Raw genomic sequence first — 18,559 nt, forward strand, 5'->3', positions numbered from 1 at the left:
CAAATTGAATTATTATACTCGAAAAGCTTTTAGTCTTTTTAGTCTAGCGGCGTTTCGCGAACACTACTGCGCATTTGGTCCGCCAGTGAAAGCCTTCAATATGCGCCCTCGACTCCAGTGCGCTGCACCGACCAAGAAAGCATCTTATCGCGAGACTATTAAATGAGATTAGCAAAAGGCAAGCGCTGTGCTCCGCCTGTATAAGGGGCCACCGACTTGGAGGAAAATTATTTCTCTGGTGGCAGTGTTCACAAAGGAAACGCGCTGCACAGGAGTGGACAGGTTAACGGTGCGACTGTGATTGTGGATGGTCCAGCCCGCATATCTGCGAGCGCTACTTTCCCCAGACAAGCGTGAAAGTTTCGGGCTATCAATGTAATGTGTGACTTCGTATATCTTATTGCCTGTTTTCCGAGAGGGGATGTTGCTCAGCGCGACCAGGCCCATAGAGCCTTGCTAAGTTTCATGCAAAAAACTGACTTGGCCTCCCGTTTATAGACATTTTTTTCCGTGTTCCTACTTTCTTTTGTCCGTGCCTCTGTCATTTGTTTATTTCGTATTTTCTTTCTTATTTATTTGTTTCCTATATTCTTCTCCTCTTCTCATTCCCTCCTCCCGACAGAGTAGGCAGGCGTTGTGCCCCGCTCGGTGGCAGTTGTCAGCTTGCTCCCTCCCTGTTTCCTTCGTGTTTTGCATGCTTCCAATAATAATAATAATAATAATAATAATAATAATAATAATAATAATAATAATAATAATAATAATAATAATAATAATAATAATAATAATAATAATAATAATAATAATAATAATAATAATAATAATAATAATAATAATAATCCAGCAGTGACATGTTTTCATTACCTAGTTACTATAATGAGATTGCTGTACCAGTGCGACGAATCTACCCACCTGAAATAGCGACAGCAGCCGCGCATTTGCCTCCGACATAGGGTGTACAATATTGCCAACCTGGCAGAAAAGTGACCCGTTTCAGGCCGTTGGCAACGCAAGCTTGCTAAACGCTACTAAGGCATGCAGTCCAATGGTGCGCAATTTATAACAATAAACTTCGTGTGCCATATATTCTTCTCGTTATTTGTTTGGACGACGACGGCCCGCCGCTATCGCCTGTATGGAACACTTGGCGTGACGGATAAAAAAAAAAGAGGAATTAATCGGATCGTTGCAAAATACAGCCGCATACTTAAAGAAGGCGCGAACGAACGCCAAATGTAATGCTTCGGCCCACGAAGCTAGCTAAGCCCACAGGATTAGATATATAAGACGCAGAAAGACGCGGCGCGCCCAGCTGTATACGCATGCTTTTCTCCTCGCGAGCGCCCTGAGATGTTTCTGGGCTGAATGACTTGCGCTATCGCCAGCGTGATTGACAGACTTCTAGTTCATCTCGAGATACCAGTTCTTGTTCTCAAAAGCCGCCTTGACTCGCCGCTTTATAGCCGAGTGGCCATGGTGTTATGATCTGCTGAGCACGAGGTGTAGCGGCTTCGATCCCGGCCGTGAAGGCCGCATTCCGTTGGGAGAGGAGCGCTAGAAATCAATCATCGAGTCCTTAACAATATGGTGTGCTTCCTTATCAGTTTGTGGGTTTGGCATGTAAAGCCCCAGAACCTAATTTAATTGATTTTAATAGCCGCCTCCGATACATGTCTTACAGAACGCAGTTATCATTTTCGTCTTCAGAGCTTTCTAAAGACAAAGGTATCAACAACAGCGGCCGCTTATTATACGTTGAAATAAAAGCGCCAGTTTAAAATTACGAGCGACCTCATGCACTAAAAAGCGTCTTGATGTCAATGATATATCGATTCCTGAATTTCCTGGCAGTGATTGCGTGAATTGTTTATTTATCACAGTATGATTGAAACCTACACGCAAATTAAACAAGACACATCAAACTATTACGCGAGAAGGCAGTAAGAAGCATCGACTGCGTCAAGCAAAGGGTGCAGTGTGATTTCCCGTTAGTTTTCGCGTTTATCACCAATATTTCTGCGAGATACAAGTGCTGGCACTGGTTAAATGTACTCGAAAGACACTCAGGTAGTCGCCGATAGTTGCAGATTGTACACGCACACTCTGGACAATGTACGAGGGCGAATCAGAAAGTCTTTGCCCCTATTTTTTAGCCAAATTACGGCTGTAAATGCAAAGTCAACTTATGCATCCCAGCGGTGGACCTTTCTTCGACGGGCCTGGCCTTATGTGCCGGTAGCTCGGCGGCACGGCGCGGCTGTCAGCTGTTGAAGATGGCAGTTGCGCTTCACACGTTCACGGCGTACGAGCGACGAAGCGGGATTCGTGTTTTATGGGGGAAGGGACAAACGCCCATCGAAAATCCACAGGGAATCGCAGCCATCGTGTGAAGAACGGCGTGTCGCTTCGAGAAGTGTGAGGTGGCGGTGTTGTGGGTTCACAAAAGGCCGTGAAGACTTGCATTACAATGAGCATTCGGGGAGGGCGCGAACGCGAATTCTGCCGCAGGGGAATCTAAAATTTAGTGCTACGATGGCACAAATGTCTGAGCCGGTGTGGGGACTATGAAGAAAAACGGTGTAACGCACGCAGTATTTGTTATTACCTGTATGCGCCTTATTTTGGCTAATAAAGAATAGAGGCCAAGACTTTCTGATTCGCCCTCGTACTACAGCGCGCAAAAAAAACAAAACACATATTTTACTTTTTATTGTGCTTTTCGATGAATTATTATCGATTCATTCTGGCATTGTTGCTATCATTTTAACATGTAATTTCACCTTACAGCACCACTTACCCTATAGCATTCCCGAAAATTTGTATCTGATTATAGCTAGGAATAATCAACCCATTCCTTGGCTAATTGATCTCCCACAGTGGGTATGAGCTGTGGGAAGGCGTGAAGCGGACCGGGTCCCACGTCTTTTATTGAGTCTTTGTTCGAACGGAGGGGTCCACTAGCCGGGCACTTGCCACCTGGCTTGAGCGCGGGGATCGTGCGGAGGCGAAACTTCGTCGCCGTCAGCAACAAAAACAGATGAATGAGCTGAGAGCATGGCGCATGGCCCAGAAATTTAGTAATTTATTGCGGTTGCTTTGTCTGCTGCTGTTCGGTTCCATGTGCTGAATTTCTCTCATTCATGTCACGGTTCTTGTTCGTGGTTATTATTGGCAGTTGCGTCCGTGCGTGTATTGGGATCCAGCTTTCGTCATGATGAGCAATGAACCGCCGTATTGATGGCGAAGGAGACAACCGATGGAACAACCGATGTGCTGATTCGTTTACCTTTAAGACCGAGCGCTGCCGAGAGCGTTCTGATCATTAACGCAGCAACAGAACAGAAAATATGGGTGAGTGAGCCATTTGTGTATCGAATCCGATTACGCTGACAAGTTCTTGTGATGCCGCCGTGCGCAAGAATGACGGGCTACAGTTAAATTACTCGTTCTACAGGCAGTAGCACAGTAAGGGTGCATTCGACTGATCACCTTTCGAACGCTCCAGAGCTCCCTCGCGGCGATATGTACATTCGGCAGGTAGAAATTGAGCGCTGGGAATGCATTGGTCTCGGTCATACAGAGCGCTCGGCGGCGCTCTCACTTTCGACCTGGGAACACGACCACGATTCGACCGAATCTCAACAGCAGCTCTGCTAGCAACTGAACGTTTGGCTGGAGCAGATTTTTTCTGGCTCCAGTGTTGAGAGGGCTCCGCATCGCTGCGAACAGAATTGGAGCGCTATAGGAGCAAGTCGAATAACGGAAGACGCGGGAAGTACATTATTGGAGACTACACAAGCCTGCGCGAAACTTTACTTTCGAATTGCATCTTATGGTAGATTCGGCGTGACAGGTCGCTATTGCTTCCGTTTGCATAATTAGAAATGCAGAAGGCACCGCTCGCGGCTGTTACTGCTGGTCTTCTAGTATCGCGTAAGAATTTTTTTAGTGGACGAAGAGTAGTTACAGTATTCATGTGGCAGAATGCATATAGTTGAGCCGTTAGCTTAGAGGCAGTATGGCAGGAAAAAACAAGCGTTTTTCTTTCTTGCTCTTCATTTTAGAATCAGTAGTTGTTAGTCTGTTTTGTCAGTTTGTTGCACGTGTGTTCATTAACCACCACTGAACCTTCCTCAGTGCTTCCTTGCTTCACACATACTCTACGAAAGGTTTTAATCTTCCAAAAGTGCATGAGTCAGCACTTGATTACCACCATGAGTGTTTTTTTGGCCTTACGTTTTTCATTGTGCTTAATGTGGCAGCCTCCGACTCACTTTTCATAGTCTTTAAGTTCACGTAACATGGCCACATTTCTTTGCTGTCCTTGTATTTTCACTTTCGCCGCTGCGGTACGCTGAACTTACTTAGCGCATGAGTGCCTTATGTATATAAAATGTTTGACATTCTGCTGCAGGATGCGGGCCGTCGAAACCCACCTGATAAGAAAATCAACGTGTGCATTGCATCTATAGTCAGGATTGTGGCACTCCTAGGGGTGTGCGAATAGTGATTTCCGAGACCGAATCGAATACGAATCGAATAGTGCCAGAAGCGAATCGAATCGCATAGAATGTCGAATAGTTTTCGAATAATATAGATACGCTATCACAATCAATATAACACGATGTTTACATCCTAGTATTATTAAAGTTAGCAAGTTTCTGTCACTACATATTACGTTATGAAGTGGTGTTTATTAAAAGCACAAATGGAGCATTATGAGCAAACAAGTGGTTTCTTCACATTCACAGGGCTCTTCGGAGAGTGCGAATGACCACTGTATGCTGTATATATAGCCTGCACAGTATGGCTACCTAAGCGACGCCTCCTGGGGGGAGGGGAGGGGGAGGTATTCTGTACGTCTCCACCTAGGGGACATGTGATTTCGTCTGCTGCTGAAGCTCTGATGCGCTCGGCTGGGTTACGTCTCAGGAGTATGCAGACAACCTCAGCTAATCAGCACTTCAGCAGCTGACGAAATGGATATGTCCACTAGATGGACACTTACAGAATACTCCCCTGCTCCACTACACAAGTCCTCATGTTTTATGTCTATACTATTCGTGTGGTGGTCAAAATTTGCCGTCCTTTTGCTCCTATTCTATGTTTAAGTAGGCGAAGTTGACGTTTTGGAATATTCGAAAAGTGTTCGAAAAATATTCGCATTTACGAATATTGATTTCTGTCTATTCGAAGACCGATTCGAATTGGACACTATTCGATTCGTTATTTGAAAGTTTCGAATATTCGCACACCCACCCATAGGCACTTCTGAAGATATCGTTGTATATGACGCATGCCTGTTATAACTACACCATCTTGCTTCACTGAAGGAACAACCTAGCAGCGACAGATGTACTTGACAAATCTGCCGGTCCCTATCTTTATAAACTGCCTAATAATACTGCCGTTACTTTTCATCACATTGAAAAAATAAAATGACAAAATGGATACTAAAGTGTCATTTAAAACACCAAACTTTACACACCTATGTCATTGTAAAAAATTCTCATATCTTATTCCTTTTTAACAGTCATATTATGATCTACTTTATAAAAGAATGACCATGGACTCATGGTTGCGATGTGTGAGGTTTTCCAAGAAATAGGCATGGTATGAGTGTGGCAAATAAAGTAAAACAACCCTGAACTAGGTGTCTTCCTCTAAAGAGAAGCCTTCAAACTACGCTCCCTCATTTCCCTTGAAAGGCCATGTGAGCTGTGACACGGGTTCTTACCCTTTATTGTGCATGTAAAAAGTGCTGTTGTAACATTTACCAAAATCAAAATATTACAGCGCTGTTGTGCGTCACGGCGTACTCGTGATAGAAAGAGCTGCGGTGTATTAACGAAAACTTAAACGAAACCAACATTCTTGTGCTGATAGCCCACATTACAGTTAATTTCTGAATCACCGTGGCGAAACCACTTGTCCAAAATGCTACCTCTACACTGGAACCTAGAGATGTACGCAAGTACACAAAATGTATGTTGACAATATCCTGAATGAAAAAAAAAATCGCACATGCACACACTGGACGTATAGCTGGGTCTATTCCCATAAGTAAAAGTGTTGTAAGTACACCATGCTTCACATATACATACATCCTGCTCTTGTGCTGCTTCTTTTTGCTGGCTCCACCAGTTGTACAATGTAGCAACACTCACAGCAAGCGATTCTCGTGAATTTTTCTAAAACGCAAGAATTTGCTAAACTATAATACTTTTGCGCCTTTAGTCGAGATTTCTCTCAGTTAATTGCTGTTTCAGTCTTTAGCTGAAGACCTTTTTTGTCGTCAGTTTCCCATAATGTGTTATGGTAGAGACATATTCGTTTTTTAACCACCCACGTTCTGCATGCTCAGATTCGGATTCAGATATGGTTTATCTTTACTGAATTTCTTCCAAGGAAGGTACAGAAGCTAAAAGTATGGCAATACCTGACAGATGCCTTTGTACCGGTTATACATACATATAATACATACATAGTAAAAAGTTCGCAGCATGTGGCAATTCTGTGTTATACAACAAAAAATAGTATATCGTCATTTAGTAACATTTATGGCCAGCATTTTAGTACTTAGTGGTATGCTGAAGTTACTTTAGCATGAGCACGTACACAATATTACATATTCCATGCTTATTCAAGATTGATATCATCTTTTTGCACTTATGGTAATAATGTGATGTATAGTGTATCTTTGAAGGGACACTAAAGAGAAATATTATTTCTTCTGTATAAGTAGATTACTCTTATACCATACCAAAAACACCACGCTTACTACGAGAAATCGCTTGGTTTGCAAGAAAAAAGGGCAAAAACGAAAGACGGGATGAGACGCCTCCTTGAAGTCCCCGCACCAGTTCGCCGTGATGTCATGAATTTTTACGGCGTCTTCTAGGGCCTTGTTATTTATTTAGCGGTAAAGATCATTACGCCGTGTTTCAAAGGAGCCACACATTGAACATGCTGAGTTTTGGGAAAGTTTACTGAGCCAACATGGCCCAAATAAAAAAAAAACCACTTACTTAGCTCAGGACGAACTGGTGGGCTAGTTGGTTATGTATGTCTATTTGATCACAGCGCACGAAAAAAACAGAACGTGACAGGGAGTAGACACTAGAACAGGGTAGAGCACTTTGCGGTGTCTACTCTGCCGGTCCCTGTCATTTCTTTTTTTGTGTGTGCGCTGTGATCAAATATACATGGTCACGCTGACGCACCGGCGTCGTGGTTGGGGAGAAATCCGAACACTGAAACCTTGACCTTCATTTTCTTTTCCAATAAGCAGCGTATTATTTCAAAATTAACGACAACATAATTAAAAAAATTGTTTTAACAGTCTAAACTGATTTAGTGTTTCGCTTTAGTGTCCCTTTAAATATCACTGCCGTGACACTGCACCGCCATTTGACTTACTGTGAGATCTCGCAAGGCATGCTGCTAGCCTGCATTTTCTTCCTGAGTGTATCGCGAAACTTCTGCAAACTACATGGAGCCCCAAATGTTGCTCCTGTACAATGTAGCAATTCATTGTGCAGGCCATCGTAATTTATATTAAGCAGTACCTGGAACCAGAGAAGCAGTAGCATATTTTCTATGAGGATTTACTGCTGCAGACCATCGGGTGCTTACACCGCAACCCGGGGCCTAGACCATTATTGCCTGCCTGCAACACCTTGCGTTCCCCGAAGTATCAGCCCACAAAGAAGCTTCACGTCTTCTTATTGAATTCATAAGAGAAGCTGTTTTGGTGGACATGTAGAGAAACTCCGCAGTGCTATTGTAAGAGACGGTGGTGGAGCAATTGCCGGCTTTGATCACCAGGCTAAACCCGCCTGCTGCTATAGCCCACCACTACCACTAATCGTGCTATAATATTCTAGAACATGCTTCTAAGTTCTACTACTGCTTGTGTTTGAAGGATGAAATTGTATGCTGTTTTTTACAATCCTATCCGAACGAATAACCACGGGGATAAAGCTAATTTATCGTTGTAGAACATGACACTTGAGTTAAGCTGAAATGACGAAGGAGTACAGTTTTATTTCATATCGCCGAAGAAAAGAATCCTAGGTGACGAATACAATGGCATTGGCTACAAAGTGTTCATGAAAGTAAATGTTTGCCGCCAAAATATCTTTCAGGCTGATGTTCGATCTGGTACGACGTCATAAGGGAGGTGAAGGTCCCTGCCACTATGGTATGACTAATGCAGGGCAGCAGGACATATCAACTCGAGTTCTTCGCCAATTGTACATCAATGCAGGCGTAGTACATACTACACAGTTGGAAGGACTGTTGTTCTGCGTTTGTCAGCCTGGTTACTGTGTAAGAGAAAGGGGTTGCTGATAAATATGCAAGGATGTTAAAGGGGCCCCTCACCAGGCGCCATAGCAAATTTTGGTTATACGCTGGAAGTTGTTACGTGCCCTCTAGGGAGCATTCTCCTGCAAATGTTTTTCAAATCGGCTCAATAATAGCCGAGATAGAAACATTTCAGTGCTGCGAACTCATGATTTCAGCAGGCGGGCTCCACTGCCAAGCAAGACGCTCTCTCCACTCGCCCCGTCTAGCCTACGCAAGCGAAATTCCTTCCCTGCGTTCTCTCATAACAGACCTCGAGGATCGCGTGACGTATACGTCACAAGCCCCGCCTTCATATTTTTCTCCTCACTTTTTTTTTCGGTGCTACGCACTTCCGCCGACGGCGTCGCGCGCTCGCTCTTGTCTCGTTCGCGCAGCGCACGATTTTGCGCGCTGTGCACAAGGAAATATGACTAGCGGTATAATTCAGTGTTACACGAATACTGAGTCAGAGCAAGCGGATCACAGAGCATGATGACGCGCTGGTACGCGGTAGAAAATGGCATAGTTTTGGTGCCTGCACACGTGACCGCATGACCGCCGGAACAAGCAGATAAAGCGGAAGTACATCTCTCTTGCTTCGGTGCGAAGTAAAACAAAAAACACGCAGACATTCCGTTTGTGTGTTTTATTATTTATCTAAACTTCAATTCGTCAATTCAAGCAACAGATCGGAATATAACAAATGTTGCCTTGAATGATTATCGAAGACACGTGTCATCACGAGCGACGTCACACTGCGGACACGACTACGTAGGTACACGGGCACGACGACGTCACCGTCCGGCTCGGAGCGCGGCGGCCGCGAGGAGAAGGAAAGACGGCGTTCGGCTTGAAATTTCAGATCTTTCGCGGCTCGTAGCGATGTAATACTTTGCAGACACAATCATTATCGCGCAATGTATGCTCTGCGCTCGTCAGCTCAATATGGCGAGACCTGGTGAAGGGCCTTTCAAGGCACATGAAAACTAGCTTAGGCACTGCATCCGTTTTAACGCGAAGCTTGCTTTGCAAATCCTGCCGAATTTTCCTGATCGTGGCTGTTGGATGCTGCTGTCTTGCGGAATAAGCCACACTTTAAAAAAAAAAGGGTATCACAGTTTCGCCATAAGGCCGAAGCAATGAATGCGATAGCTACATGTTAGACTATTACACGAAGTATAATACTCGTAGCTGTAGCGGCAGTATGAAGTAAACGTAAGTTGACTAAGTAAAAACGAGCTGCTGTTCTAGGGGCCCTGTGTTAGAATCCTGCCATCAGACAATTTTATGTATGTTTATTAATTAAAGCCAACGTCTTTTTCAGCGACATTATCGCCACTTTTCTTTAGCGGGTACGTTTCAAACCTCTTTCCTGGGCCGGTCCCGGAGGTAGTGCACAGCCGCACGAATAAATTTACATCATTTTCAGGTTTGAACTCCGTTATTGTTTCGCACTTTTGAATATTTAAGTCTGAGAAGATTTAAGGTAAGAGGCATGTGCTGTCGGGTGTTTCGTTTCACGACATTTGTTTGTGGGCTGCCATTCTCGAAATTTTGAGGAATAATATTGTCAAGAATGTAGAACTTGGTACGAGCAACTTTAGTGATAGAGTGGTGTGGCAATATAACCAGTATAGGACGCATGTTATTTGGCATGGCGTGGTATACGTATAGCATACATATACCTAAATATATACAGAACCCAACAGCGACGCCGATGCCTACGGCGAAAATTCGCTTCGAGTGTGCATGTAATTGCTATCGCAATAATAATAAGAAAAGAATTGATGCGTCTGAAGGTGAGATCGAATCTCGGTGTCCCGGGGAACCAGCTTGATGCTCTAACCATTAAGTCACAATCGCACGTGCACTTCCGCCGTGCCAACGCCAAATGTGGCTCCAAGATTGTCGCGACGTGTTTAACATTGCGTAACACGGGGGCGCGAGAACACATGTGCGCGCACCAGTTTCCTTTACGCCAAAGACGCTGGAATGAAATGGGCAAATTTATAGCATTTGATTGAGCGCTTCACCGAGGCTTCGATTCACACAGATTCTAAGATGTGCGTTGGATCTGTATATATATATTTTTTTCGTTAGCCTTCTTTACTTGTAGTAGTGAGTGCATTTATTTAAGATTTTATGTGTTCTAGAACACGAATCTTTTTATTGATTTCATGAGCTTAAGCGGTTCTAATTTATGTTTGAAAAGAAACATTGTGTTAGTGGGTCTCGTGCTTGCGTAGCCAAAGCGACATACAACAGTCAAAGTAACACATCCATAATGCACCCACTGATGGCAGGAATGTTTCCAACAAAGATATGGGACAGAAATCCGCTAGCACGTGCTAGCATTTAGGAGCTATGCCGCTGCTACAGCTTTTTTTGCGTTACTCAACGAAGAATCGGATATGCAAAAATTATTAGGCCCAGCCACCATCTCTTGCTGGTTTCAATAAAGTTTATTCAGTCAGTCAGTCATGTTGTTATTCTGTTGTTTTGCATTGAAATAGAACATTCCATTCAGCTGTGCATGCATGCAAATTTCACCTTGAAAGCACTTTTAGGGTTTACTTTCTCGTTGGGCTCGGCTCTTCAAGGGCATGATTGGCTAATTAAACTCAGTATTTGGAAGCAAGGCTCGCGTAATTATTGTGACTCAATACGACCGACAGAACACTTACAATGCGAAGTTACATTAGCCTTGTTTCTATATAAAACATTTGCCATGAAGTAGAAAATATTATGGACAGTAAAGTGAATGCACCCGCTACTTGATATAGAAGCTCGCCTTGGTGTGGCACGTTTCGCCGCGCTTTTTGTTCAGAGTCGTCAATGACGATCTACGCGAGTACAAGTCGCTCAGGCGGGACGAATGCCGGCGCTTTTGCCAAGGTAAATATACCTGGTAGCGAAGCTTCGGTAGAAGCCCATACATTCAAAGCATGGTGGTCCTTCGGCGGTTCATAGGGTTTAGCGCCATCTGTACGAGGAGGAAACACTTCCGGCGGAAGAAAAAAAAAAAGACTGTGACGCCATATCAGTTAAAAACAGAAGTGACGTCATTTGTTCTCAAAGGCGCGAAATTTGTTTTGGTGGTCTGCCATTAGAGCTGTATATTTATATGCCCCGCGATTAGACTTGATCGGTGTTTCGAGCTTTCAGCGCGGAAAGCGATCCACGAAGAGATCAGCCTTACGGGTGCCGAAATCGCACCCCTAAACAAAACATAGTTGCTTTGGAGGCCGACAAAAGCTATAGATGTAGGGTGCTGGTTCTATTGTGGGACGCCAAGCCCATTGGCCTGCGCAGTCGCACGAAAACAACTAAAGTAAGCAACTATCTGGCGGTCGAAACTCGCTACTTTTTACTGAACAGGTTGAGAAACGACGAAACTACCCGCGTCACCAAATTCAGACAAACGTCGACAAGCAAAAGAGCACAACATGTTAGAGGTGCGTATTGTAACAGGTGAACTTTACAAGCGTGCCTTTCTGAACACTTCAAGAGCTACATTGCTTTGCAAGCGATAGCGGCGACGATGGGCGCTGAAAAAAAGGTATTTATTTATAATGATAAAATGAAATAGTTGTCTTTTCTTTACTCGTCACGTATACATATAACTGATAAGGAATTTTATTTTCGTTGAATGTATCTAAGTGTGTCTCGCTTAAATTTAAAAAAAAAAAAAAAGCTTTCTTTATTTCCCAATGCTTGTTCCCTCCAAACATATAGTCGCGCTTCAATAACCACCCTTGCTGATGTCGGTGACAATTTGTTCTGAACCGCTTTTCGCCCGAAGCTTCGCGACCTATTGGATCAACCTTGCTTTCGCAGTCAGATCCACATGCAGCATCTAGCACAGGTGAAGAATTCACTGCAATCGCAGGAATTTTTTTTCGCTTTGGCAGTTGTAAAAGTTCACCGCATTTTCATTCTTTCACACCGTTCCTGAAGTGATGCTGCGTACGATCAGCCGCGAGAAACACGTGAAGGTACAGGTGCCCATAGTAGTTTTGGAGCTCTCGCACGAATACCCCAATGGAGGTCACCAGCTGTAAGATGATAAATCACGGCACTGCATGAGGAGGTCCTCTTGACAGCACGTTCAATATGTGTCGGCACGGCAATAGAAACACGCCGTAGCTGAAACGTTCCAGAGGAGTCAACTGGTCCGTAAAACGACGCCCTTTAAAAATGCACCCAACTTCGTCGTCGTCGAAGGAAAATCTACGGAGGCAACTGGCGCCCATTTGGAAAAGCCTACGAAGCGAGCGACGTCAAATCGCCATGACCGCCAAGTTTCCGCATAAACTATACATCGAGGGGCGATTCAATGTAGCTGCGGTGCTGCTGCGAGGTTCTGAAATAAAACGCTCGAGATTTCTTTTGCACGAGAAGAACTTCGAGTTGAGGGTGATTTTCGAAAGGGCAAGCCAAACCACAGGAGGATTTCGAGCGACGCGTCGAGTAGCGTTTGTGAATAAGCCGGGTGCATGCACGGCGCAGCAGAGCGATCACGAGCAAAGGTGACCGAGACACCACAACAGGGTGACGGTATGCAAGAACAGCGAATTTCCAACAGACGCCTTGACGCACACCGGTATGGGAGCCGCCACACGGTGGGGGACGTGGAATAAAAGATATGCAAACGCCGACGGCGTTCAAGTGAAGTGTTTCGTATACACCCTACTTTCGTTACGGAATAGGTGAAGTTTCCCCCGAAAACATGTTCGGTATAACTCCAGTCTAGCCATACAATTGCTTCCCACTGTCGCTGTGCGGCGCATTTCTGTAGTCATCCTTGTTGCACTTCAGTGAAAGATCTTATCGGAGTCGAATTCATAAAGCTTTAGAATCCTGAGCAATATATCATGGACCGACCACCAGCAGCACCATGTGAACTATAACATGAATTGCCAGCGGCTGGTACTAGGAGCAGCCATTGGCCAATCATGCTGTGGTTCTATCATATGACAATATTGCTTTGTGAATAAGGGCCATATATCAGCTGAAGTAACACTGAGCAGCGCTGTACAAAAAGGTGGCTGTGTCATGCCTAACGTTTCTAAATGCGTAAGCGCCCGGCTCGCTACGCCTGTGCTGTGGAAAGTCCTTTGTGGGAAAGAAAGTGGGGGAGGAATTCCAGTTGCAGGTTGTTTTTTTGGGCACTTGCATTTTTAGCGTAACGAACAGGATCAAACAGTTGAACCGTTGCGGAGCGAACAGCTTGCCCCGTAAAATCTCATGTTGCATAAAACGCCGCGCTCCCATGATACCGCGTTTCATGGACAGCGCACATCATGGTTTCATTGGAGCCTGAAATATGGAAAATATGCAAGTCCCGTACCACAGGTATCTGACTAGCATATCGAGCAGCGATGGCAGAAAAGGCCGCGGACTGCACCAAGATAAGCGATGAAGCAAGCTGCAAGAGAGGCGCCACTTGGATATCTGAACAGGGCTGCCACGGACACGAAGTTGCGCTAAGTAGGTACAGAATAAATTTTATTCGCATAGCGGGCGAGAATTGTGGTGAAAGCGGTCTAAATAAGTCAAGGCTGAAAGAAATAAAAAAAAACAGCAATACAGCCTGCATCCTTACAGTATGTCGTCGTGGCTGTGTCCCGAGTCCTCCCCGGCGTTCTTGTTTGGAATTTCCGGTTTTGGAGATGTAGTTGTGCGCCGTACTTTCGGAGGCCTGCGGATGCGGCCACGGATGTCAGCAAGCTCATCGGGAACAACGAACATGCCGTATGGGGTAATCTTCGTCTCAGTTATGGGAGCGCCCGGGCTTGGAATGACGTAATCGCACTCGGGGCGACGTCGCCACCATGCCAAAACGTCGGCAGTGGCAGATGCATTCGCGGCACTTGCGTACAAAACGTCGCAAAGCGCGCACAACGGACTTTCCCACGTCTCCTCGTATGTCTCTTTCCACGTCAAGTACGGCAGATACGCGTCCACGTTGTCACGCATAATGTTGAGCTTGTCGACGATATCAAATGCAGTCTGCTCCCCTGACGTATCGTAGACTGAACCCGGCGGTACGCTGTCGCCGAGGCTGGTCTTGCCGAAGTAGACGGGAACGATGTTGTAGTGGAAAGCGGCGTATATCATCTCCGTGGGGTGATGAAAACAGGGGGAGGTTTCGAGCACGAATACGAAGTAGAAGTCCTCAGCCACCATCTGCATACATTGGTCAAGGGAATTGCAGAGCGGGCGACCACAATCGGTAAACATGAAAACATCGAATGTGTGATTTATGTGTATCATAAAATTTTCCGAGCTAAGGGGTAAAGGATAGTGTTGGAACCTTTCAGTGTTATTGCGCAGCGGCTCTTCGCACTTGCTCACAAACCAAGCGACACTTTTGGTTTTCGCATCGATGGCCTCGAGAAGGGGTTCGCGAGGTATTACGATATCTTTAAGGCGATAGTGCCACTTCATGTAGGGAACGACAACATCCGCATCGTCCCTGCGCGACATCGTCCAGTTGAACACACCAGAAACTAACCGGATGGGCCACGAAGGCGGCGTCGCGGGTTCTCCCTCTACAGTAGAGTAGACCCACACCTGCTCCGGGTGCCGGCGCCTCGGTAGGTTGTAAGGGTCCATGCGAGATGCTTCGATAACGATGGCGTCGCTGACGACGTGGTAAACGGGGTCCTTCGTGACGTAGCACTGCTTCCGCTGAGGATTGGTCAAGAGACACTCGCGCAGAAGTTGATCTTTCGTGGTCGGAGGCCTGTCACCCCCGGTCCAGAGGAAGATGCGGGGATACGTGAAACCCACGCTGGGAGGACGCTCGCGCCAGTGATACCAGTAGCTGAGGGGCTCCGTGGCTGTGGACGGAACGTATTTGACGTACAAGATCCCCAATGCCGCCGCCGCCACCAACACCACGATTGCGGCACGTCGAAGGCACCGCGAAGTAAAGCATCGCCTGGTTGCAGTGGGCTCGGTGGTGGCGCTACGGGCGGTGGTTTCCTGTTCGTCGTCGCTCATGGTTCGTCAGGAAGCTGCACGAAAGAAAAAAAAAAGAATGTGGATGTAAAATAAATCAGCCGTTTCTTGCACTTCACCCCATACTGGGAGCAGCCCCCCGACACGCGTCAGTAAAACCACGTCGCTGCATTCGCGCAAGCCCGTCTGCGGCCTGAGCACGTTATTAGCTAAAAATCGGATGCATTGAACTGTTTATCACAGTGCTACGTCTGAAATGTTGCAATAAGCAAGCAAATGTTACGTAGGGTGCTTTAGACAACGTACTTAGCTCGGTTGACGCCGGAATCCAACCGCCTTGACAAACCGCCGAACAGGTACGACGTGCTTTGCTTGGGGAACGGGACTGTCCAGTGGTTTGTGCTTGCGAAGGCCATTTATTTCTTTTATGCCGTACGTAACATGCCACGTGTCCTCCCTTCGCCTCTTCCTGCCGCCTTTATTTTCTGTTAGTGCCGATAAGGAATACAAGCAGCCACTTCTATCTGGCATTCATAACGGAAATTTTTTTTTTGCCACTCCGCCCTCTCCCACGAATGACGAGGACATGGCCGCAACATTAAAGCAGGTGCAGGACAGTGAGTGCTAGTTCCGTTTTTGTAGTCAAGTTCCGCCAATTTCGTGGTAAGCAAATAAGGCAAAATGCAAGAAATCTGCTATACTTCAATAAAACAGACTGGTGGGCCAGTTGGTATTGCATGCTAATATTTTTAGCGCAAAGAAACGCACGACACGAGAGAAGGCACGCGCGACACAGCGCTGTGTCCTGTGTGCCTTCTTTCGTGTCCTCCGTTTCTTTGCGCTAAAATTATTAACTGCTATACTTGCGCATATCTGGCCAATGTATAATAATTTCACGCGAATATGTGTAAAAACAAAATGTTTCTACTGATTCTACTTTCTTTTTTTTTTTTTTGCTCGACAGCGTAGTTCGTTGCGCCGACAGGCGGAGTTTTCGGTGTCACCGTTCTTGCAGTGATTTCGGCCAGTTTGACGGCTCGTCCCGCCGCGTCGACAGACGACATTACGAATGCTGTACGATGACATGGTCACTGCCGCCCTTGTCACTGTTTTCCCATATCGTCGGCTATTCTTGCTCATAACGGCGGTATTTGCGTAGTGCACGAACGTAGGAAAGGAAGGTCAGAGACGAGTAAAGAGCACTGCGCAAACACCGCCGTTATGAACCACGACCAACTCGTCCAAGCCATCTGCCCTAATGTTCCTGTTCCTGCGGTTGTGTGCTCACCGGCCTCCCAATACTTTGTTCGCTTTGAGCCTCGGCCACAACCTGCAGAGCCTTTCTGAGAGGTTGCAAAAGGAGCTCCACGGTTCATTAACAATGGGAGAACTGCAGCTATAGGCCGAGTGCACGAGGTAAGCGAGTTGGTTTTTGCAGCACTCGTTTTCGTCCCGTTAACGTCACTGGCGGGCTTTGCGCCGTTAACTTGCTCAGATCGCTTTCGCAGTCGCTGCGAAGCCAATTAGTGATAAAGGTCGTCTCTAGGAAGCTTGGCGAAGTGAGCACATGCTGTGAATACTTAGTCGCGTTCATGAAGTAATGTATAACTTCGTAGCGCGCAAACAAAGCACGAGACACCAGGGAAAAGGCGTACACGAGCTCTACGAAGTTGCATCGTGGGATGCCAACTAGCCCGATCTCTAACAGTCATGATCTAAATTTATCTGTCGTCGTAGAAAAGCGCTACAGCATCTCACCTTAATATCAGCAAATTCGCGAAAATTCTATTTTATTCTGAAATGCCAGTTTTAAATGCTTCCTAGCGTTCTTTTCTTTATTAATTATATGCGGCACGCTCGTCTAGCACACGCTACTTCATTATGCTTAAGCGTAACCATATAGGAAAACTAACCTAGCAGAACCATGCCGTAAACCCGCTGTACAGTGTAGTTAGGAATTTGTGCACCCTTGCAAAGTTTCAATAACATCGCGCGAGCGTATGGCGTGTCAGCGGCCTCAACTGTAGCGGCGACGGGCACTCCTGAAGCGAACTGTAGAACAGAATACATTTGAACTGGAAATCACCTTGCATGTCCGCGCATAATGCTGCCGATCCCACCACCCCTCACCGCTACAAACCTCTACTCTTCTACAGTAAATGAACCCAAGCGAATGTCGCCGACGCAGCGGGAGACTTGATCGTTCAAAAATGTATTATAGGCAGTGTGCCGAATCGGAACTTCTTGTTCCTGTTTTCGTTCCTATTCAGCGAAAACGGTTCAGTTCTGGTTCAACACTGGAGCGAAGCAATAACGGTTCAAAACCGGTTTAAACTGGTTTCGGTTCGTTTGCATAACTTAAAGATAATTACAGAAAAACACAGTCGTAACAGTCGTTTTGCTCAAGAACGCGACGGTGCTCCTAGCTGCCCAGAAAGACTGCAAGATAATAATAATAAAATTAAAGAAAGACGCGTGCCGTGGTTCAGGTCGTGAGTATGCACCAAAAGAAATTTCAATGTGTAAGCACTCCTTAGAGTTCTATCGTACTTGTTTCATATTACCCAACAATGTGATCAAAAGGGGTCGCCACGCTAAGAATCGCTTCAGTTCAGCTATTTTCTATAGGGTTCCCATCACCCGACAGCTTTTGAAGGTCACCAATTTGAAACGCTCCCGAGTGTATTACAAACATGTCTGTCTTCCGGCGCCACACGTTGAAAACATGTCTAACACCTCACTGTCACTTCTAAAATGAGCGAAAGCTCGTGGCCATTTACAAATGGGTTATCATGGTTGAGTTACAAGTACAGGCGATGCATTGATGACAAGTTCCAGAAAAGGTAACTAACGTAAACCGTAATTTTATCTTTTGTTGCGTTCCGGAGTGAAAAAAATATTGTGACGTTCCAGTTCGTCGATTATATATATATATCTGCTTGGCTCAGTTCGGGTTCGATACCCTGATTACAGGTATAAACAGTACTTTTGCTGTGTTCGTTACTTTCTTGAAAGGAAGATTTCTTGCATATATATGTTTATGCGGATTTAGAATTCAAAAGTAATATACAGTTGTCCTGAAATGTAACTGATGATGGGATGTACAAATATCTCCGTAGTTGGTTACTAAGCATGGTGTAGTCCCAAACGTGCGGTTTTATACCCGGAAGCGCAACATTGCGCTCTATAGTCGTTCTCGACTTGTTCGCGTTTTAATTCATGCTGATAGTACGACCAAAGGACA

The 18,559-nt window shown here is 45.6% G+C and overlaps 1 protein-coding gene across 1 annotated transcript; it reads right to left on the bottom strand.

Annotated features, from left to right (window-relative positions):
• Positions 1-13,849: 13,849 nt before the first annotated feature.
• Positions 13,850-15,706, bottom strand: LOC142572790 (alpha-(1,3)-fucosyltransferase C-like). The gene is made up of 2 exons (XM_075682150.1): positions 15,622-15,706; positions 13,850-15,371 (listed from the first exon to the last, which is right to left on the bottom strand). Exon 2 carries the CDS (start codon positions 15,355-15,357, stop codon positions 13,951-13,953), a length of 1,407 nt encoding a protein of 468 aa, XP_075538265.1. The 5' UTR covers positions 15,358-15,371; positions 15,622-15,706; the 3' UTR covers positions 13,850-13,950.
• Positions 15,707-18,559: the final 2,853 nt, after the last annotated feature.

This window comes from Dermacentor variabilis, chromosome 1, assembly GCF_050947875.1.
Source record: "Dermacentor variabilis isolate Ectoservices chromosome 1, ASM5094787v1, whole genome shotgun sequence".
NCBI lineage: Eukaryota > Metazoa > Arthropoda > Arachnida > Ixodida > Ixodidae > Dermacentor > Dermacentor variabilis.

Excerpts from the sequence above, each read along its gene's own strand:
- LOC142572790 (XM_075682150.1), bottom strand. The coding sequence starts at position 15,357 with ATGAGCGACGACGAACAGGAAACCACCGCCCGTAGCGCCACCACCGAG.